At 38.0% G+C, this 24,354-nt stretch overlaps 2 protein-coding genes across 3 annotated transcripts; both read left to right on the forward strand.

Annotated features, from left to right (window-relative positions):
* Positions 1 to 8,778, forward strand: LOC110465331. Of its 2 annotated transcripts, none has more exons than XM_021521075.1 (5): positions 1 to 194; positions 2,763 to 2,870; positions 6,849 to 6,972; positions 7,884 to 7,957; positions 8,707 to 8,778. In XM_021521075.1, exons 2-5 carry the CDS (start codon positions 2,816 to 2,818, stop codon positions 8,775 to 8,777), a joined length of 324 nt encoding a protein of 107 aa, XP_021376750.1. In that variant the 5' UTR covers positions 1 to 194; positions 2,763 to 2,815; the 3' UTR covers position 8,778. The 2 variants fall into 2 exon arrangements, with proteins under 2 accessions (XP_021376750.1, XP_021376749.1); XM_021521074.1 differs by having other exon boundaries at positions 3 to 194; positions 2,758 to 2,870.
* A 5,995-nt stretch (positions 8,779 to 14,773) lies between these two features.
* On the forward strand, positions 14,774 to 22,607 carry LOC110465336 (methyltransferase-like protein 24). Its single transcript, XM_021521085.1, has 7 exons — positions 14,774 to 14,953; positions 17,116 to 17,306; positions 18,129 to 18,292; positions 18,898 to 19,026; positions 20,424 to 20,498; positions 20,686 to 20,830; positions 21,910 to 22,607. The coding sequence occupies exons 2-7, from the start codon at positions 17,118 to 17,120 to the stop codon at positions 22,219 to 22,221; spliced, it is 1,014 nt and encodes a 337-aa protein (XP_021376760.1). The 5' UTR covers positions 14,774 to 14,953; positions 17,116 to 17,117; the 3' UTR covers positions 22,222 to 22,607.
* The last annotated feature ends 1,747 nt before the right edge of the window (positions 22,608 to 24,354 follow it).

Consider the following 24,354-nt stretch of genomic DNA (forward strand, 5'->3'; position numbering starts at 1 on the left):
CGGAGAGATCTCCGGTACACGCACGTCTACGTCCGTTTTAATTGTCACTTTTGTTATGAAAGCATTAAAAAAAAAAATCTGTACACATCTCACAAAACTCAGCTTTAACACGTCCATACCTGAAACAAACGGAGCATCGTGAATCACCCGCCACTCACCTGTAAACATCGGAATGACAGCTCGGTTTGTGTGAGGTAGGTTTTCTTTGAGATTGTTTTTCTATTACCCCGTGAGGTGTTTTTTTCTGTCGGTTACATTTTCTTTGAAGGAGGTTTCTGTGAGGTACATGTAGGTTTGTCGGTGAGGTAGGTTTTTCTGTGAGTTTGGCTTTTCTGTGAGGTAGATTTCTGTGAGGTAGACTTCTGCGAGTTGTGTTTCTGTGAGGTAGATTTCTGTGAGGTAGATTTCTGTGAGTTGTGTTTCTGTGAGTTGTGTTTCTGTGAGGTAGGTTTCTGTGAGTTATGTTTCTGTAAGGTAGAATTCTATTTAGTAGGTTTTCTGTTAGGACGTCGTTTTGAGGTAGGGTTTTTGAGATGTTAAGACGTCGTTTTGAGGTGCGGTTTTTGAGATGTTAGGACGTCGTTTTGAGGTAGGGTTTTTGAGATGTTAGGACGTCGTTTTGAGGTAGGGTTTCTGAGATGTTAGGACGTCGTTTTGAGGTAGGGTTTTTGAGATATAGGTATTGTTAGACTAGAGTCTCTGAGCTGGTTTTAGTTAAGATATCTATTTATAGGTCTACACTGACCGGGAAGTAAATCATTTGTACGACGAGATCTTACACAAACAAACCACAACGCGCCTCCTAGTATGGGTTATTATGAGCGAATGGGACCGTGGTTTCTATAGGTTATGAATTTTAACAGTTAACTACTTATTATATCGAGAAGGTTTATCATGTTCATTGTTAGGTTGAGGACATGCTTTGACTTTACATGATCTCGGAAAATAGTGAATTAGTGTAACTTATGTAACTTAACTTGTGTACCACATGTACTGACAGGTTGCAAAGTTATAAATAGGAAATAAAAGGTAAACGATTTTTAAAATTATTTAAGTTTCCCTATTTGCACTGTGTACTTCATGAATCAGGACAATTACCGGGACTGTTATCAAATGTCAACAATGCTTTAAGCTGTTCCTAGTACTAAACACGCTATACGGGGACCTTAAAAAATCCGTCACAAGTGTCAAGAACCACATATATGATATATATAGCTTGATCTTTATATTACAATCCTTTGAAGTGAAGCAGAAACCCTCTTTTGAATTGGTCTTTTCATGACGTAAACGCTGCGCGGTAATTCTCCCTTGGTATACTGGCGAGACAGTCACACTGGTAGATTGTACTACACAGAGCACTCCTAAAGTTCTACAGTAAAGGGATCAGAAAGAAGTCACACGGACTTAGATCTTGTGAATAGGATGGGTGGTCGTTCTGTACTACTTCCCTTTGCTTCAAAAACGCCTATACAATAATGCTTCATTTCATTTCATCAGATTTTATTGACTTTATATATGACAATTGGATTGGACATCAGGCTAGGCCTATTTAAGTCCTTTCCAAACTTATTTACAGACATTACATATATTCTGTCTTAACAATCCAATTAAACAGTGCAGGGGAGATAACTCCAATTTAGCTTGTGAAATGAACATTTTCAACTTTTGTTGAATCATTTTTTGTTTATGTTTTAGATATTAATAATAAAATAAATCATGTATATTTATTGACAACTTATCCTACATAAAATCCAAGGGATACAGGCCCACAATATTGCTTGAGCTGGTTGCCACCTAATACTTTATTTGCACGCTTTTTCGTGTGGGTTCTTTTCACCGGCCTCGTCACTTTGTCGTTGTAAAACTTGGCAGTGATATCTTTCCATTCCTTGCACGGTATCCGATCCACAGACCCACTAGAATCAAAACAAATATGGCATACTAATCCTTATTGGCGCTTTTATACGTCTTGTAATCACTAATCACTAGCATTTCTTGATTTCTCGACAATCATTACTTGTTATTTAGGTATCATCTCCTGTAAGTATCAATTACCATACCTTTTCAAATCATATTAAGCAAATTTCAAACTTTTGGTCTTTTGTTCAGATGTCAGCAAATGGGGGATCCACTAGGCACACAGCTTCTTTAATTTCAAGCACTTTGTCAGAATGTGATGTGTACTGCCTTCTGAAATGCCAACCATATACGCTATCGCCTGCCTGGCGGTGTGACCTCTTTGATGCCAGTTAAACCATTCTTGAATTTGTTCACCCACCTGAAAAACAGTTCTGAATGTGACGGTAGAGGCATCTATTTTGGCGGTATCTGTAAAACACATCGTACTTAAATATAGGAACGTGTTTCAGATTGAGTCTCATCCTTCATTAAGCATTGGAAGGTAGCTACATGTCACGAGTGCATACCATTCAACAACGAATCACCTGTTTAACTCGTGTCAGAGGATGTCGAAATTGTGCACATACATTGTTCTTAACACAATTTGACAGCGTGTCAATGCGCTAAACTATTACAATGCCCCTTCGTATGGGAGCTGTGTGGTGACAGAATTTATTGAATGGCCTTGAACATCGCAATGCATATACGGGACAACGTTAGACTCGAACGTCCAATGCTTACAGTATATCACTGCTAAATAGGGTTTCGTCAAGGTATCATTGGTACTTATTCTTATACAGCTATTCTAAAAGTTTAACCCCTTGCTCATTAATTAAAACATGTTGTGTTTGCCTTTAGAACAGGAAGATGGCCGACGGTTACTAAATGGACAACTGTTAATCTGGTGGATGTAACTATGACGTTATCTTGGGCGATATGTCTTTGTTTGAGTTGCCTACCGCACGTGCTCTGTAAGTATACATGTAACTAGTTTAACATATTACTTTAATCAAAGAAATTCTCTTTTGACAACGTGTAGCGACAATGTCTTAAACATTGTATCATTTGTCGGTTAACAGTGTTATAATGTGTCACAGATTGTAGCACCTATATGGCGATGTCTTACTGATTGTAGCACCTATATGTCAATTTCTCACTGATTGTAGCACCTATATGGCGATGTCTTACTGATTGTAGCACCTATATGGCGATGTCTTACTGATTGTAGCACCTGTATGTCGATGTCTCACTGATTGTAGCACCTGTATGTCGATGTCTAACTGATTGTAGCACATGCATGTCGATGTCTTACTGATTGTAGTACCTGTATGTCGATGTCTCACTGACTGTAGCACCTGTATGTCGATGTCTCACTGATTGTAGCACCTGTATGTCGATGTCTAACTGATTGTAGCACATGCATGTCGATGTCTTACTGATTGTAGTACCTGTATGTCGATGTCTCACTGACTGTAGCTCCTGTATGTCGATGTCTCACTGACTGTAGCACCTGTATGTCGATGTCTCACGGAATGCAGAACCTATATGGCAATGTCTAACAGATTGTAGCACCTGTATGGCGATGTCCTACTGATTGTAGCACCTATATGGCGATGACTTACTGATTGTAGCACCTGTATGTCGATGTATCACTGATTGTAGCACCTGTATGTCGATGTCTTGCTGATTGTAGTACCTGTATGTCGATGTCTTACTGATTGTAGCACTTGTATGTCGATATCTTACTGGTTGTAGCACCTGTATGTCGAGGTCTCACGGATTGTAGCACCTATATGTCGATGTCTTACTGGTTGTAGCACCTGTACGTCGATGTCTCACGGATTGTAGCACCTATATGTCGATGTCTCACGGAGTGTAGCACCTATATGTCGATGTCTTACGGAGTGTAGCACCTGTATGTCGATGTCTCACTGACTGTAGCACCTGTATGTCGATGTCTCACGGAGTGTAGCACCTGTATGTCGATGTCTCACTGAGTGTAGCACCTGTATATCGATGTCTCACGGATTGTAGCACCTGTATGGCGATGTCTCACTGATTGTAGCACCTGTATATCGATGCCTCATTGATTGTAGCACCTGTATGTCGATGTCCCAATGATTGTAGCACATGTATGTCGATGTCCCACTGATTGTAGCACCTGTATGTCGATGTCTAACTGATTGTAGCACATGCATGTCGATGTCTTACTGATTGTAGTACCTGTATGTCGATGTCTCACTGACTGTAGCACCTGTATGTCGATGTCTCACTGAGTGTAGCACCTGTATGTCGATGTCTCACGGAATGCAGAACCTATATGGCAATGCCTAACAGATTGTAGCACCTGTATGGCGATGTCCTACTGATTGGAGCACCTATATGGCGATGACTTACTGATTGTAGCACCTGTATGTCGATGTCTTACTGATTGTAGCACTTGTATGTCGATGTCTTACTGGTTGTAGCACCTGTATGTCGATGTCTCACGGATTGTAGCACCTATATGTCGATGTCTCACGGAGTGTAGCACCTGTATGTCGATGTCTTACTGATTGTAGCACCTACATGTCGATGTCTCACGGATTGTAGCACCTGTATGTCGATGTCTTACTGATTGTAGCACCTGTATGTCGATGTCTTACTGATTGTAGCACCTACATGTCGATGTCTCACGGATTGTAGCACCTATATGTCGATGTCTTACTGGTTGTAGCACCTGTATGTCGATGTCTTGCTGATTGTAGCACCTGTATGTCGATGTCTTACTGATTGTAGCACCTGTATGTCGATGTCTCACGGATTGTAGAGCATGTATGTCGGTGTCTCACATGTTGTGTGTTAAGTATGTTGTTGTCTCCCGGGTTGTATGATTTGTGTGTTGTTGTTTCACAGATTGTATGTTCTGTAGGTCGGTGTCCACATATTTTATGATCTGTATGTCGGTATCTTACAGATTGTATGATATGTATGTCGATGCCTCACGGATTGGATATTTTGTATGTCGATGCCTCACGGATTGTACGTTCTGTAAGTCGATGCCTCATAGATTGTATGTTTTGTATGTCGATGCCTCACAGATTGTATGTTTTGTATGTCGATGCCTCACAGATTGCATGCGTTTTATGTCGGTATTTCACGGATGGTATGTTTTGTATTTTGGTATCTCACAGATTGTATCATCTGTATGTCGATGTCTCGCATTTTATGAGAATAATAATAATAATAATTATAGGTTCTTAAATACCGCTTTATCACAACCTAGTTCGTATGTCGTCTCAAAGCGGTTCACAAATTATTATCCGTGATTATAGGGCCTTTGCAACCAGCCAATACCGTTCTCTACTCCCTGGGAAACATACAGCCGGAGCTGCCATTTCGGCGCTAACAGCTAGTATTCAACAATTCTAGCACTGCCAAACCACGTACTCATTTACAGCTGAGTAGACTGGAACTAGCGGCGTAAAGTATCTTGCTCAAAGATACAACACATTGCCGTACCGTGACCCGAACCCGCAGCCCTTCGGTCGTGAACCCGGCGTCCTACCACTGGACTACCGTGCCTCCACAGATCTGTATGTCGGTGCTTCACGGATTGTATCACCTTATGTCGGTATCTTACAGATTGTATCATCTGTATGTCGGTATCTTACAGATTGTATGATCTGTATGTCTCTGTCTCGCAGACTGTATGTTCTGTATGTCGATGTCTCACGGATTGTATCATCTGTAAGTCTGTTTCTCGCAGATTGTATCATCTGTTTGTCGGTTCCACGCGAATTTTATCATCTGTATGTCTGTGTCTCGCATATTGTATCATCTGTATGTCGATATCTCACGGAATGAATCATCTGTATGTCGATGCCTCACGGATTGTAGGATCTGTATGTCGGTGCCTCATGGATTTTATGCTATGTATGTCTCTGTATCGCAGACTGTATGTTATGTATGTGTCTGTCTTGCAGACTGCATATTTTGTATGTCGATGACTCACGGATTGTATCATCTGTAAGTCTGTTTCTCGCGAATCGTATCATCTGTGTGTCGGTGCCTCACAGATTGTATCATCTGCATGTCGGTGCCTCACAGATTGTATCAGTTGTATGTTGGTGTCACGCATATTGTATCATCTGTATGTTGGTGTCACGCAGATTGTATCATCTGTATGTTGGTGTCACGCAGATTGTATCAGCTGTATGTTGGTGTCACGCATATTGTATCATCTGTATGTTGGTGTTATGCAGATTGTATCATCTGTATGTCGGTGCCTCACAGATTGTATCATCTGTGTGTCGGTGCCTCACAGATTGTATCATCTGTATGTCGGTGCCTCACAGATTGTATCAGCTGTATGTTGGTGTCACGCATATTGTATCATCTGTATGTTGGTGTCAGGCAGATTGTATCATCTGTGTGTCTGTGTCTCGCAGATTGTATCATCTGTGTGTCGGTGCCTCGCAGATTGTATCATCTGTATATTGGTGTCACGCAGATTGTATCAGCTGTATGTTGGTGTCACGCATATTTTACGGTCTGTATATTGGTGTCACGCAGATTGTATCATCTGTGTGTCTGTGTCTCGCAGATTGTATCATCTGTATGTCTGTGTCTCACAAATGGTATGTTTTGTGTGTCTGTGTCTCGCAGATTGTATCATCTGTGTGTCTGTGTCTCGCAGATTGTATCATCTGTATGTTGGTGTCACGCAGATTGTCTCAGCTGTATGTTGGTGTCACGCATATTGTATCATCTGTATGTCGGTGTCAATGTGTTATTGTTTCACGATTACATAACCAGAGTTTCTTAAATACTAGAAAGTAATCAATTATGGACTAGTTGAAGTTTGATGGACAAGCTGAAATTTGTTTTTAATTTCCTAAAAAATATATTTTTCTGTCTCCTTTAATTAATGTCCGTTCACCCTCCTTTTACTTGCTTTCTGTCCTTAGGTTTTGTCCCGTGTAATAACGCGTCACTGCCCGGATATTGTTACGAAGGATGGCACTGCTGTGATAACGGCTGGTGCTGCTCAGACGATTTCATGTGCGGAGACAACAGGTGTATCTACCTCAAGTAGGTATCTTCAAATACAGTGTCTCTCCAAGTTACAGAATATCTCCATAATCCCAAACATTACGTTAACATTATAACTACCTCAAATCTACAAACTGAGCGTCACTCCCAGTAACAGAATATCTCCATAATTCCAAATATTGTTGTTATCATTATAACTAACTCACGTAGGTATCTACAAAAAGAGTGTCTCTCCTAGTAACAGAATATCTCCATAATTCCAAATATTGTTGTTATCATTATAACTAACTCACGTACGTATCTACAAACAGTGTGTCTCTCCAAGTAACAGAATATCTCCATAATTCCATACATTACTGTTATCATTCTAACCAACTCAAGTAGGTATCTATAAAAAAAGTGTCTCTCCAAGTAACAGAATATCTCCATAATTCCATACATTACTGTTATCATTCTAACCAACTCGAGTAGGTATCTACAAACAGAGTGTCACTCAAAGTAACAGAATATCCCCATAATTCCATACATTACTGTTATCATTATATTATGGTTAACGTCCCCAAACGCAGATTAGTTCGCTTGCAGTTTGCTTTGATTACATAGCGTCAGTTTCAATCTGCGAAATGTGCTTGACCGCTTTTGAAGGTTACAAATATTAAACTTGGTTTTAATAACTTTCATGTTAAATGTGGCAGATGTAGGATCAGTTTGCCAGCAACAATAGATAACATGTAAGCAATGCAGGTCATTTGAGCATCTTTTGTGTGTATGTGTGTGGTAACGTCATGTCCTATTTGACCTTGTGTGCTGATGTGGTGCATTTCGTGCATGTGTGTTGACGTTGTTGTATATCTGTCTTGGTGTATTGATGCAGTGGTTTATTTGTATTTGTGTGTTGACCTTGTGGTACATTTTTGTAATAATGTATATCTTTCAAATGTATTCCATAGGGGTCTGTATGTACCTGTTGGTATTGTTGTGGTGTCCCTCTGTGGCGGACTATTCATCTGCCTGCATCAGATGCGTAAGTATCCATACACATGTCTGGGTGACCTATCAACAAACGTCCCGGATCCTTTTGTTTTGTAGTAAATGCAGCTCCTTGAAACATTATTTTGTACCTATCCTTGGTTGATACTCGTTGCTTCTTGTTATCTCATGTTGAAACTTGTTATTTCTTAGTTTGACATGAAAGTCGACGTTTTTAATTATTCTCATCAGTCGTTATTTGTTGTATCCACCTCATTTCTATCACGAGGACGACTAACACTTGAATCTGACGTAGTGTTAGGGGTGAGACTGACTGACGTAGTGTTAGGGGTGAGACTGACTGACGTAGTGTTAAGGGTGCGACTGACTGGCGTAGTGTTAGTGGTGAGACTGACTGACGTAGTGTTAGCGGTGAGACTGACTGACGTAGTGTTAGGGGTGCGACTGACTGGCGTAGTGTTAGGGGTGAGACTGACTGACGTAGTGTTAAGGGTGAGACTGACTGGCGTAGTGTTAGCGGTGAGACTGACTGACGTAGTGTTAGCGGTGGGACTGAATACCCTTACTATCCTTTAAACAAAGTCATATTTTCCTTTGCTCATATTTATCCTTCTTGTTTTTATCGATTTCGAATTCGAATTACGGTTTTGTTAGCATTTCAATATCATCTTGTTATACTATATCACATATATAAGCTTGGTAATCCTCGATACCAATCGCAAACGGCAGTAATTATTAATAACGTAAATCATTTCATCGTGTTTTTCTGATGTTGTGTTTTAGGTAAAAAGAAAAAGTTCGGGCTGACTGAGAGATTACATAACGAATCAAAACAAAAAAATGCAGGACCCTGAAGATATTAACAATGATCGGTGCTCCAAGAAACACGCTAATGATTGAATCATTGTGTTCTTCTGAATGGTCGAGTGACTTAATCATTTAAATAATTTCATATCATCATGTTTTTAATGGTAACCAAAGTGTAATTTAGAACCGTTGCCTTCAGCTGTGAAATTTATCGTTGCATGACAAGACGTAATATACCACGTTACTGTCAATGTTACCACAATACACAATGTTACAGTGTGACCTATCTGATCGCAATTTTGTTTTCGTCGCTTTTTTACCAAGTGGTAGTTTCCAATCAGCGTTGTGTCGCGCAGCTGAGGTGACAGGGCATATATCTCTGTGAGAGAAAACAAACACACCACATGGACTACAGAGGTTTCCCTGTGTGATTATAAAGACAAGTGTATAATTAACACCTGCCTATTAAATTATGTTGCTCCCTACCCCGGACGTTATGCAGACATATCCATAATTATTACATGCCTATTAATATTGGTTTTTACGTATCAACGTTTATAATAAAGTGACGGTGTTATGTTGACATTCGTTAAATGTATAGTTTACATTCGTAAGCTGGTTGTCGTTAGGTAGGGTTTGGACTTGTTTGCTGATAAGTCGAAATACTGGTATATATATCGTAATCATATGCTTTTAAATCGAACGATTGTAAGGTTTGGACTTGTGTGTTGATCAGTCCTGATTCTGACCCTTGTGTTAATAATTCCCTTTGTATGTTTTTGACTCGTATGACCAGATGAGTTGTTGAGTTGTTGTATACTTTTGAATCGTACGTTGATCAGAGTGAGGCAGCAACTAGCGTTGTTTTATATGTAATATTTATGTGAATGTTTCAGCCCGTGATTTTGAATTTTATTACCTGTAAATATTACTATATATTTGTACGAAGGTTGGATTTTAAAGATGGACTGTATTGTATACGCATACCATTACCTTGTTTATACAATGAGCATATCGCTATGGCAAGTCAAACATAATCTTTTTAATAAATAATTACTAAACAAACAAAAGCTTGTCGATAGACTGTTACTTATTATTACCGAATAAGTGGAGCGAACAGAAAACCCTCGTTTCATCAACGAAACGTATATGTCGCAGTTTAACCTGTAATAAAGACCAGGATACGTTAATATTATGGCTTTGTTTTAATTTATAATTTTGGAATCATATTCCCTTTCCCATCATACCTGTAGAGCTTTTCATATCCTTTAAGCGTGTGAGATGGCCGTTCAGCATCATACAACACACAGATTAATTATGACGTCACAATGACCGGTTTGGTTTCGTGGAACAAATGTGTCTAACATAATAAGCTTTCTGTTAAAGTTGTTTATTTTAAAAGTGCATATACCTGGACCATTACCGAACACCTTCCTCGACTTTTCGAAGGCCGGCAAAATCCGAAAGCATAACAAAGACACACGAAGACGCGTGCTCATGTCACAGACAACCATCTCTAACCAAGGGGAAACATCAACATTTCATTCTAACAACATCGATTTCGTCGCCTTGTAAAAACGCAGGCCCGCTTCCGAATCTTCCGCATAGAAAGAAACACTGGTGATGAAATAATAGAACACTCTACGTGTTATTTCATATCAGCGTGCAAACATCGACCAAACATGTTCGTTGTCTTTTCAGTTCGCCATTTCCTAGGGCTTTTATTGTAAACTGGTGCACGTGTTACACGAGAAGTCAAGTTCGATAGCTGGATATCTATCGTGGAAATAAATACGGAACAAAATCACACGTGTGGTCAAATAATTTATTTTTACTCGGATTTCCTTTCCTTAGCAAGGCCTTAATTATTTTTTGAGCAATTAACATTCATTGTGGTCGTCTCATTTGGCTCTAATGGGGGGCTGTCAGTCCCCGAGGTTGGCGGAACCCGGTAGCTGGAATTCGTTGTGCCACGGTTTACATGAAGTACTAGCTAAATAATAAAGTATCTATTGCTGTTAAGAGTTGCAGATTTGTAACTTCATGAATTTTATAGGCACTTTTCCTCTTTCATTGTTTTCTACATATATTTCGGAACATTACGACATGGATTGTTAATCGTTTAACCTTAGTTCCACTGATGAGTCTAGAACGGACAATATGCATATGTCTACAAAGTATGAAATAACTAATTCTGAAAGTGAAACCAGTGAATAAGCCCTTTTTGTAATATGAAAGTGTATAAGAAATTGACTTGGTTCAGAATGAAGAGCTAAAGTTAGATTAAACATATTTTCTTTTAGACCATCAACAAAACGGGATGATGGGACAATTTCATTTGCATATATTAACCCTTATTATTTGTATAGTTAACAATGATTGGAGATATTTGGCGATCGTATCATTAAGTGTTGCTGTTCATTCCGTTACCGTGGTGATAAAACTTGACAATGTGGAGCTTTAGAGTATATGTATACCAATACCCGACAATGGAGGAAATAGGAAAGTGCATTGTGTCGTGATATCCCGTATACACCATTTGTAAGCTTAACAAAAGACACAGAAACAACCGTCATCAAACTAGCCGTAAAAAGGTACCCAGTACTATCAATGAAACAGGCTACCACACCAAACATCTCCCATTCAATAAGATAACACATGGCAAACTATTACATGTTAACTTACAGGTAAACGTCTCAAACGGAACATTCCGATTTGTCGTTCATATACAGGTTAAAGTTCGCAAGTCTAACAAAGTTTAATTAGGAACAACATCTATAACCAATATCAAATATTTAATGTGTAGATAATCAAATCAAATTGTATCTTTATGCAAATTTAAGTTTTACTTTTGGCTTGACTTGACCAAACTGGTTAATTTTTCCGATCATCTTAATATTGACAAACACTTTGTAAACAGCACGCTTCGTAACAGAATCAACTTGGACTATCTGACTTGTTTACTAACACCTTGTCAACTCTCTGTAAGGTCAACAAACCAACTTGGTGGATTAGCAACATCGTGTAAGATCGAGATACTTTCCATTGTTTGACAGGAAATAACACAACGGCACATTTGCATACTTGAAGTAATTCTGTTAATGACATGCATGCTAAAGATAATGTAATAAAAGGTGGCATAAGTATGTGTGGATGTATAATAACCCCCAAATGAAAGGTGAACACACACATGCATATGACTATGAAAATATGAAAATAATACACCTAACGAAGCCAACCTTATGTACAAGGAACAATTGTTCGTAAAACTTGTCTTACGTCTCTTCCAAATATGATCAAGTATCATTATCTCATACATATTACTTAAACTTGTATATAAAATAGAGACTTTGCCACACACTTCTCTATTTACCACCGTTATATCTTTGGACTTAATTTGTTTAAAATGTAAGATATGATTAAGTATCATTATTTCGCCGTACCTACCGTACTCTGTAACTTTAAATTCACAATTCTGTTCCCGCTGCAGTATTACTATATTAAGTTAACTATGCTCCCTATCAAATATAGCTTTAATTGTATATATCAACATGTCACCCTTCTTCAGCTTAGTAAACTCTGACTGCGTATAAATTAACGTATACGCAGTGAAAAAAAGGCTCGGCGGATATATACTTATTTCAAATATGGCGCCGTTTACGCTTTAGCGAGATAACAGTCCAATGACATCCAATGCTTGGATCATTCACCATCTAGATACATAGAACAGTTATGGATCCATTATGTATAATAATACAATAAAAGGATGCTGACAAACTTCTTTTCCCATGAATGTACATTAAAATTTCTTACGTAAACAATGGCGGCTTCGTTCTGAAACATTTGACCGCGTCCCTTCATGAGCAGTGTGTCAATGCTTGTACATGACGACCGTTGTAAATGAAGAGAAATATTCGAAGGGCTTCACATTAATTTAAAATTTAAAAGCTAAGAAAGGAAAAAAATAATGTCGTTCTCTGTGTTTTTTTCTAAATTTACTCATACATCGATGTAGATTCACTGGAACTATATTATCCTAGCAACCACGGCTACTGTAGTTATAGCTTCAGCTGTTTGTTTTAAGTATAGAAACATTTAAAAAAAATTGAATGTAAATATAAAGATTGACCTTCATTTTAACGGCCTATACGGTAGTATGAACGCAATTGGCAACGAACATATTCTTTATGAAGCACTTACGCGCACCATAGAATAAGTTTGTTGCCAACTGCGTTCATACTACCGTATACGCCGTCAAAATTAAGGTCAACTCTTAAAAATATGTACTGTACAAACGTGGTCACTGAAGTGTATGATTCAATATATAAAATGCATCGGTAACTGCAATCCATACTGTGTGTATTAATCTTTCAGGTTTTTGTCCATGATGATGTTTTTATATATGTACGGTATAGCATTTTGTTTCCTAAGTTATTAGCATTTTATGAGATTCCTAAGGTTAATGAAATTCAAGCCATACAAGAATGCCTTTCTCACATTTTACTAGCATATAATGATAAATCGTATACGGAAAACAAAATCACGGCAAAAAATGAAAACAATGAGAAAATATCACTGTATATAATGATAAGGTCGTAACATGTTATGAGAAAATATCACTGTATATAATGACAAAGTCGTATCATGTCATGAGAAAATATCACTGTATATAATGATAAATTCGTATAATGTCATGAGAAAATATCACTGTATATAATGATAAAGTCGTATCATGTCACGAGAAAATATCACTGTATATAATGATAAAGTCGTATCATGTTATGAGAAAATATCACTGTATATAATGATAAAGTCGTATCATGTCATGAGAAAATATCACTGTATATAATGACAAAGTCGTATCATGTCATGAGAAAATATCACGGGCATAACATGACAAAATCGTATAATTTAATGAGAAAATATCACTGTATATAATAACACTATCATATAATTTAATGAAAAAAATCATGGTACATAATGACCAAGTCATATCAATTGTTCGGAAATATATCGATATGTAATGACAAAATCGTTACATTTAATGAGAAGATATCACGGAATATAATGATAAAATCATATTATGTAATTGTAAAGTATCACGGCATAAAATGACAAAATCGTATCATTTAATGAGAAAATGTCACGGTATATATTGACAAAATCGTAAAAAAATGGGAAAATATCACGGTACATAATGACAAAATCGTATCAATTGATCGGAAAATATATCGATATATATTGACCAAATCATATAAAAAAAATGGGGAAAATGTCACGATATATAATGAAAAATTAATATCATTTAATTGAAAATTATCATAGCATATAATGACAAAATATGATAATATGATGTTTTTTTATATAGTACTATCACATCACTTTATCTTTAATGTTTATCGTATAAGAACAGAATCCTTTCATTTACGTATACTTTAAAAGTTTTTTAAATTTTATTCCGCAGCGCCTAATTTACGTGCTAAAGCGGGAAATTTCGCAAGATTTTTTAAAGTCTTTCCGCAAATTTCAGGTCTAATGTCATGCACATATTGCTACGGTAGGAATCTGGTGAATTTTTGCTTATCATGCATTATACCCCTATTATCGTAAATATCATGACAATTCGAACATCACGAAACAGTATTCTTTGATCATGAAAGCATACCATATCACTATGAAGACACATCATTATAATGTTTCAATAAAGACAATTTGGACAAACAATTATCTTTACATTTAATTTAACAATACTTCGAGCCACTAAGCTACACGCGTCTCTATTTACCGCCGGTGTATTGTTGGACGTAGTTTGATAAAAAGATAAGATAAGATGTAAGATAAAAGACAAACATAATTTACATGAAACACGAACAAGGCTTAATGAAAAGCTATCGATGCGTAAAATGTTATTGATTTCACGAAGGTTATAGTCTAAACAAATTTCTTCCCTGAGTTACATTTTGTTTGTGTTTAGTATTCGTTTATTATAAAAACTCACCAAGTGACTTCATTTGCTATCCGTAAATATCGTCATTAAGAAACTATAACAGAAATACGAGGAGGTTTATTGTGTAGTCTTTTCTGTTAAAGTTAAAGTTCTGTTAATCACATCCTTACAGTAGGACCCTGGATGTTTAATTGGGCAAATGTAACAAACGTCTGTGTACACGTAGAAAGTGGACCTATTTTGTCGAGTGTTGGGTTAGTTCAAAACTGAATGAAGGTAAGTAAGTAGCAACGTGATCAAATGTTAACATTTTTTTCACGGTTCATTTTAAGATTATGCAGTTCGGAATATGTTGCATGAATTAGTTTTTGTATTTTTTAAAAACAATGAAAATATTAATGTATTATAAATTTTGCCTTATGTGAACATAGAACTGGGAAATATAGGAACAAATCTAATAAAACAAGGGTGACAGCAAAATAGAACAGAGTGATATATCTAAAGTAGAACTTGAGTGATATAGCCAAAAAATATGACAATGGTTAAATAGCAAAATTAAATCCCAGGATTAAATCAAAATGCTTCAAGTAAAATATGGTTGATATCCATCTCTTAGTTCCAGAGGAGAAGTCGCTTAAAGCAATATAGCCAAATCGATCCTTTTTGGCCCGCCTCTCAGCCCCCTCAGTCCCACCATTTGTACAATTTTGAATCCCCATTATCTAGGGTTGCTTCCAGTCAAATATGGTTGATGTCTATCTTTTAGTTGTAGAGAAGAAGGCGCTTAGAGCAATATAGCAAAATAACCCATTTTTGGCCCCGCCCCTCAGCCGACATGGGGGTGAGCCCCACCATTTGTGCAATTTTGAATCCCCATTACCTAGGGATGCTTCCAGTCAAATAAGGTTGATGTCCATCTTTTAGTTGTAGAGAAGAAGGCGCTTAGAGCAATATAGTCAAATTGATCCCTTTTGGCCCCGCCTCTCAGTCCACTTGAGGGTCAGCCACACCATTTGTACAATTTTCAATCCCCACTACCTAGGGATGCTTCCAGTCAAATATGGTTGATGTCCATCTTTTAGTTGTAGGGAAGAATGCGCTTAGAGTAATATAGCAAAATAACCCTTTTTGGCCCCGCCCCTAAGCAGACTTGAGGGTCAGCCCCACCATTTGTACAATTTTCAATCCCCACTACCTAGGGATGCTTCCAGTAAAATATGGTTGATATTCATTGCACAGTTCTACAGAAGAAGTTGTTTATAGCAATATAGCCAAATTGTCCCCTTTTGGCCCCGCCCCTCAGCCCCATGGGGTCGAGCCTCACTATTTGTACAATTTTTAATTTCCACTACCTAGGGATGCAGTACAATTATTGCTAGGGTAATGTAGTAAAAGTGTAACTAGGTAACGTAGTGAAATTATAACTAGAGCAATGTAGTGAAATTATAGCTAGGGTGATGTTGTGAAATTATAGCTAGAGTGATGTAGTAAATGAATAACTAGGGCGATGTTGTGAAATTATAGCCAGGGTAATGAAATAAAAGTATAACTAGGGCGATGTAGTGAAATTACAGCTAGGGTGATATCGTAAAGGTATAACTAGTGCGATGTAGTGAAATTATAGCTAGGGTGATATCGTTAAAGTATAACTAGGGTGATATCGTGAAATTATATCAAGGGTAATTATGAGAAGTTCTTTTTCCACAACCAATACAATTTTCTATGTGACGTTTCGATGACTAGTACGATATGTACACTGTCACCTTCATCAGACAAATGACCAATGAAGCGTATGCACACAAAGGTGTTACATGTGTTCGAGTTGTCCATAAAATCTTTGTGTGCATACGCTTCATTGGTCATTTGTCTGATGAAGATGACAGTGTGCATATTGTACTAGTCATCGAAACGTCACATAGAAAATTTTATTGTATATCAGCCGTTCATACACGAGTCTATACCGCAATTATTTTAGATGACGATCTTGACAATATCTTATGCCCCATATCACAACGTCAACAAAATACGTTCTGTTTTAAATTGTGACTTTTGTTGAGGAAAAAATCACCGAAACGCGAAAACGACTGAGACGAAGTCGCGTTCAGCTTTTTTAAGATCTTAATTGTTAAAAAAATATAATAGTAATATGAAATTATGATGTTTGTATTATTAACCATGAAGGAACGTAGGACATTGTCAGGAGTAAGATAAGGCCGAACAACTATGACGTCACAGTTAAAGTTAAGTCATAATAGAATATGTATCTGTTCCTTTAAATGGGTGTATTCACGAGTCATCATCACAAATAACGGACCTCCATATGATCATTATCCAACTAATTTAAATAAAATCAGCAAATGTAATCAAATTTCATAACACATGTTTTCTTGTTGTTTATTTATGTGATATATAAATCTAAATGCATCTTGTATCCTCAGTCATGGCATCTAAATCCTTCATCCATTACCTTAGACGATACCGCTCCAGAAACGCGAGAATGTGGATTTTAATAGCGACGGCTGTAGGATCTTTTTTTCTTTTATTTCAACATCGTTACTCCGGAATCGTCCTAGTCGAACTAAGACCAACATCCTTCAATCGGACGTGGTGGGACGCGAAGTCCTATCCGGTACGTACGACGGCATTGGTCCTATCCGGTACGTACGACGGCATTGGTCCTATCCGGTACGTAGGACGGCATTGGTCGGCTGTACACACTGAAACTCAACGATTTTAACATTTTTATTGAAAACATTTTGTGGGGTATCAGATGACATCCATGTCAAATCCTCATTACCGGTACTCTTGCGTGTCAAACTTATATTAACCCCAGGAATCGTCACGAATATTAAAAATAGTTCTTACATGTACCTCGTTATATTATTTCCATTTTTGATATAATGTATCCATTACCAATTTTTTTGAGATGCAGTTGCATGTGTGTGTGTGTGTGTGTGTGTGTGTGTGTTACGTTCATCTATACATAAGGGTTATAGTAGTGTTTGACAGTGCGGAGACAGCGAGTCCTGCATTCATGTGAGAACACGTATAGCCAGAGTTTCCTCTGGCACTAACACCAGTGGGGCCTGTTGGTTTATGCGGAACAACCGGTTTGACCGTTTATAGATGTAAGAATTTTGAGTATAGTCTTGGCGAACCTGCAAATGTGTATGCAGGCCTTGCAAGGCTTTATCAAGGCTCGCCTGAAAGCAGCATCAGATTACTAGGTCCGACCTTATTTAATAAACAAACAACAGTGGTCCGACCGGTTTGACCGTTTAAACGAAAACGGCCCAGACTTAAGACATTTTGACATATAGATGGCTGGTACACCAGCCGTCTTTATTTCAAAATGTCTAAGTCTGGTGTCAGGGCCAGAGGAAACTCGGGCTATGCTAGGTACAACAGTGACGTTGTTAATTATTTGTGTTATATTGCTTTCCGTTCACAGAAGGAATCTGCTTTTTCCCTGTGCTCTTCTGTTATCCCCACGAGACATAATGTAAGTTTGACCGGGAGCCTGAAGAAGACGATGGAGATTGGTGACGGACCACCACCAGTCAGGGACAAGCTTTGTAGTATGTCATTCGAGGACCTGGAAATGTACTACCACACGTACGTACTGTTAAGGGGAGATAATGCAAATTAATTAGACAACATAGACTGTCAGACTATCTATGAAACTAGATATTAGATCCTGGAATACCTAGCTATTCTTCATCACGATTGCAATATTTTTAAATCATGGAATTGCATAAATAAAATTACTATTGAACCAATCATAAATGCATAACATAATAATAATATTCATTTCTAAAATAGCAAATGAGGATTATTGATGGTATGTTTCAGTATGTAGGAGTTTGGTCAAAGGGATTTACAAATATCCTCCTAAAAAGAGAGACAGCACCTAATCGTTACTAAACGAGGTCCGATTTGAAATTCCGATCACTGCTATGATATTCGTCATATCTAAAATGACGAAACGCCTGTATGTCGCAGTTGATTCATTTTTGACATACTGCATCAAATATCAAATTGTACATACACAAGTCTATGTCAAACGTTCATCTGAAATGAAGTTCAGTCGTCATCGACGGGGCACCTCTCTTCTTTAACTGAGTAAGAATTTTGGAATGTTATTTGTAAATTTTAGACAAAATGTTACTTTTCTCAGCCGATGAACAATTATTTAGGTAATATACTTGTTGACTTCACAGGTACTTAAGTACGATCCAGCGACCCTGTAAACGGTCTGTGCGAATGGGACACACTATGGACGGCGGATGGGACGTGTGTGGTGAAGAATTTAAATATATACGGAACGAATGTCTTGTTTACTCTTTTGGGTAAGTACCAGCGACGAGTCCTCGAAGGACGAAGCAGCTGTATGATGCAATGTGGTTCCGTTTTTGGCGTGCTGTATCTATTACAGAGTTTTGGGGGTGCATCACATGTGTGTGTTACGTTCACCATTCGATAGTTCCCGTTCGTTATCACTAGTTCCCATGAGGGATACTAGACAGATCTTCGTCAAATTTCAAATTCAGGTTCTCCTTTTAACACACTAAGTAATATGTTATATTAGGTCAAACGTCAACCTCTCTTTGAAGGAACAATCTCGTGTACAGATGTATGAAGTTTTGATCTAAAGTTACCACAAGGTGCATTTAATGTTTACACGACTCATTGAAACGGATAAGAGAAAATGTCTTTCTTACATAGAACATATGAAGTCGTCAATATTCTTCTGGTCATTGAAAGCCAATCCACAAGAACCGAAAACTTCCCCAAAAACATAGAGTACACTTACTCAAAGATGAATGATATCAACGAACGTGTCACTGAAGAGATCGTATACTTTATGAAACGACTGTGATATGCTCTATATATACACATACCAAATTTGATCTGAATTGTGCAAAATCGAACTGTCTGATATCGCTATTGTTCAGGAATTACTGGAGAAGTCTTCTTAAAACTTTGCGAAAATGTACACTCTGGACATTAAATGGCAGACAGACTGGTTCAGGTTAACGTGTTCACAGTACTCTTTACTCGATAAAACCATTCTCGGGAGGATGATTCCAGGTTATATCGAAACACATAGGCATATTGTTAATGTTAATAATTCTGAATTAGTCATACTTTCCTTCTTTGCTTGTTCCTTTTAACGACAGAGGGGACTTTGAAGTCAGAAAAGAAAAGATCTTTCTTATTGTACTATTCAGTCTTTTCGTATTACATAGTTATCTGCTCCTGTGAGCAGGTATTGATTGCTACGTCATTGGTTTGTGAGAATAACGTCATCAATTGTTGAGAAAACGACGTAATTTTCTCACACAAACCAATGATGTAACAATCAATACCTGCTCACAAGAGAAGAATACGCAAAGACGGAATATGTCTAACAAAGGTCGGACTCGAAGAATCTTCTAGGATATCTCGTTCCTTGCATCTAAGGTCAAAACTGACAAACAACCAGATCTATATCGACTGCCCTGTTTTACACAAACGACACATGGCTCAACCAAGCATGTCGATCAATTGATTCTGAGACTAAACGCGAATAAAAGTGCCACGTGCCTGGTCACCTGTTCATGCTGTATTTAGTCTCGCTACATGTACAGTACAAAAGTGCAATGTAAGTCGCTGTTTTCCTTATCATGTATTTACATTGATTTCGCCTCTCCTAACAGTCTCAAAAAGTCTCAATAATTGACACATTGTCGATTTTCTTTTACAGGATACAGTTTGATTTTTCGTTCGATGATGAAATGGCGTCAGTGTTTGGATGTGAGGTACACTCGTTTGATCCAAGGTAGGTACCTGACTCTGAAAGACATACGAAGATACATTATAATATGCAAGTTAAACAAAGTACCAGAAAATGGAGAATGGAGAATATGGAGAGTTTCGCAATACTATTCGATTTGCCTATATGGTTGTTATGCCTTGTCTCTCCTAATTGTTCAAGGATTATTTCTGTAGTCTTGCTTCAATTGCAGCATGCACGAAGTGGACCACGTACACAATCCGTCGGTGTACTTCCACGCCACTGGCCTTTCAGATTATAACGGTATCAGTAAAGACATGGCAGGCTGGAAAATGAGGACATTCAAATCCATCCGGAAAGAGCTGTTCCATAACAGTGTAAGTGTCCTTACAGCAATGGGCTTGACAATAGCAATGGGAATACGCAATAGCAACGGTAGAAAGATCAAGGTTTGACAAACAGTAAAAGCAACTGGAGAGGTGTTTCACGGTAGCAAATCAATATTAGCGACATTAAAAGTGGGGTGACTTGACAATAGCCGAGGATGAGTTTGGTAAATACATCGGTAGAAGGATGAAGGTTTGACAAATGGAAAACAACATGAACCAGTAGAGGTGTTTTACGGTAGCAAATCAATTTGAGGGACATTAAAAGTGGAGTGGCTTGGCAATAGCCGTGAATGAAGCGCTTTACAATAGTAATGGGGGAGGGTATGGAAATAGCAACAGTAGAACGTGGAGTCTTGTACATTTTAACCGAGTTTTGTCGTCGGCCGCCATGTTGGGGAGATTGACCAGTGGTCAAGTTTGGGTTCAGCTTGCTGATAGCATAAGTTCGAAATTCTGACGGTATCAAGATGGAGCTCTTATCGGAGCAGTTGTTTGGTAGCCGTCCAGGAGAACCGGGCTCCTCTGAACATGGTGGTAAAGATCGAATTAACAAAAAGATTGTAGTGGTCAGTAGGATTCCGTTCATTCCCGCCATCTTGACCGGAGACCGGACCATGTTATGCTACATTAGAGAAGGGTCCTAGTGATGATTCGGTCCAGCTTATTTTCTTTTGAAGTCTCCCGATCCTTTAGGATACTATAGGTTTGGACTTCGTCTGTTAGTCAGAGTGTCCCTTTTTCCGTGGAGTATCACCTACTGAGTATCTGTTGGAATAGGACTAAGTGTCAGGTTCCGTGTTCTACATACACAATCACGGCGCTTTTATATTTTTGATACCGAAGTTTGTCCGGAGATAATGGAATATTTTTTGCCTTATTTCATAACTGCTCAAAAAACAAATCAAAACAAAAAAGACAAAAACAGCTAATTGGGGGTCCGTCTATAGATTACGGGAAATATAAAACAAACAGCTGCATCTTATATAATCAACGAAGAATATAGACAAGTGCGTTCCTTTTATACATAACGAGTACTTCCACATTAACACTAATTCTCTCTTTTACAGCGTACCCCTGACATTCTAAAGATGGATATAGAGAGCTGGGAGTGGAACGTCCTCCCCGACATGTTAAAGACGTCACAACTTGATGGCGTCAAACAGCTTCTAGTGGAGTTTCACGCGCGCACCGAGAGTCGTGTAAAGGAATACTGGGTCCATAAGCTCCTGATACTGCGTGGGCTGTACCTGGAAGGGTACCGCGTGTTCTGGGTGGGACGCAACATGATGTGTACCTACACGTCACCCGCGCTTAACCGTACATTTTACGGTTGTTACGAGGTTTCGTTTGTCAAGGTGAATATACCAGGTGCTGGCTAGGGACACGTTACTGCACTGGTAGTAATGAGGTGAGACTGTTTCTCGTGGAGGAATTTGGACACAAATGATCGGGTGAGAATGTTAGCCGACGGATAATTAAAAACAAAAGTGGTGAGACGGAAGACCGGGTAGTAATGTGGACATGCGTAGACCGACAGTTGGGTATTGATCACCAGTGGGTGTGCAATACTACGTTTGCATACACGCACGTTTTCAGCCATCCATTTATTTCGGTTTTCTCATTTTTTTCATATTGTGATTGATGGATTAAATAATGTTACAACTATCGTGTTGTGTGTACGAAGTTTACAATAGGCCCCGTCTTATGGCAATATGTACCCCATAATCATCAAGAAGCAATCTGCCCATATACATGTAGCTGAGCTTGACGTTTGACATTTGGACTTCAAAAAGAATCACAAGGAAGCAAAATATACATTTTACATGTACTATGATGTGAGTCTTGTTTCCTTCCACCTCCATATTTGCTGGGCTTACAGAAATGTAAATACCGGTGCAATACTCATTTGTAAGCTTTGGATTGTTTTATTTCACCTTATTTACCTCCTCCATCAAGAGCCAGGGTCAAAGTCAGAGATCCACATTGTCTTTGACCTTTGGACCCAAAAGACCTTGACCATAAACCCAGTGACCCTGATCTTTGGTCAGTTGACTTATTCTTTAATTCCGACAAACTTTGCTTCTTAATATCATAACAAAATGTTCATCAGTGAAAAATACAAAACTTGACCTTGACCCTTTGGACCCCGTAACCTGGACCTAAGGTCAGTTGACTCTGTGTTAAATTCTGAACAACATTGCTTCATAATGTCATAACAAAATGTTCATCAGGGAAAATGTACAAAATTTAACCTTAACCTTTAACCCAGTGACCTTGACCTTTGGTCAATTGACTCCTTGTCTTATTCTGAGCAACATTGCTTCATCATGTCATAACAAAATGTTAATCAGTGAAAAGATGCAAAATTTGACCTGGACCTTTTAATCGAATTACCTTGACCTTCGACCTCGACTTTTTTACCTCAGTGTGTCTCTTTGTTAAATTACGAACAACTTTCCTTCATAATGTCATAGCGAAATGTTCACCAGTGAAAAGCTACAAAATTTGACCTTGACCCCTGACCCGATGACCTTGACCTTTGGTCATTTAACTCATTGTTTAATTCTGATCAACTTTGCTTCATATTATCAAAACAAAATGTTCATCAGTGAAAAGATGTAAAATTTGACTTTGACCTTTGAACCTTATGACCTTGACTTTTAACCTCAATGTGTATTTTTGTGAACTGAACATCTTAACCAAGTTTCATGTACATCAGTCAATTTATACCAAAGTTATCAGCCAGGAACGAAATTTGTGGATGGACAGACAGACAGAGTGATTACTATAAGGGCACCTGATTTCCGATACGGGGCCCTAATTAAGCTTATGACATCGAGAATGATTGTGAAAATTTGACCCGACAACTTTCTGGAAATGCTCTATATGGTTAAACATACTAGGTCAGTCTAAGGGTGTGTAATTATGTTTCTTCCACAACAAAAGCAAGGAGAGATGTTGATGTTACAATAGGTTTATTGAGTGGGCCGATACATCTGACCCCAAATTCTGAAGAAAAAAGAAATAAGGTTAGACTCAAAATTCCTCAAAATAACCTTTTTCCTTTTCATTTCTCATGATGATTTTGATCTATCCTTTAATGTAAAAATCAACCAATCACTGATAATATCAAATATCTTTCAGTTGTGATATTTACACATTAAAAACACAATCCTTGATTTACAGAATTACTTTTATCCCAGAATTACTTTTATCCAAATCGAAACAGTATTCACTAAACCAGTATCAAAACTTGTTTGATTTAAATAATAATGAGAAAGATGATAAAAGAAAACTATTCGAGAGTAAAATGCTATCCTGGGAATTAAGTCTGACCTTTATTTTTTCGAACAGGGGGTCAAATGACAAAATATACATGAGTGCTTATGTGACACATGTTACTAGTACGCTGGTCCAACTGTCCAGACTTGACCACTTGGTCAACCTTTCACCAAGGTCTGACCTATACATCAGGCCTGTGACGTCATCCTACACACATTAAGTACATTAAC

Source organism: Mizuhopecten yessoensis, unplaced genomic scaffold, assembly GCF_002113885.1.
Source record: "Mizuhopecten yessoensis strain PY_sf001 unplaced genomic scaffold, ASM211388v2 scaffold11069, whole genome shotgun sequence".
In the NCBI taxonomy this organism is placed as follows: domain Eukaryota; kingdom Metazoa; phylum Mollusca; class Bivalvia; order Pectinida; family Pectinidae; genus Mizuhopecten; species Mizuhopecten yessoensis.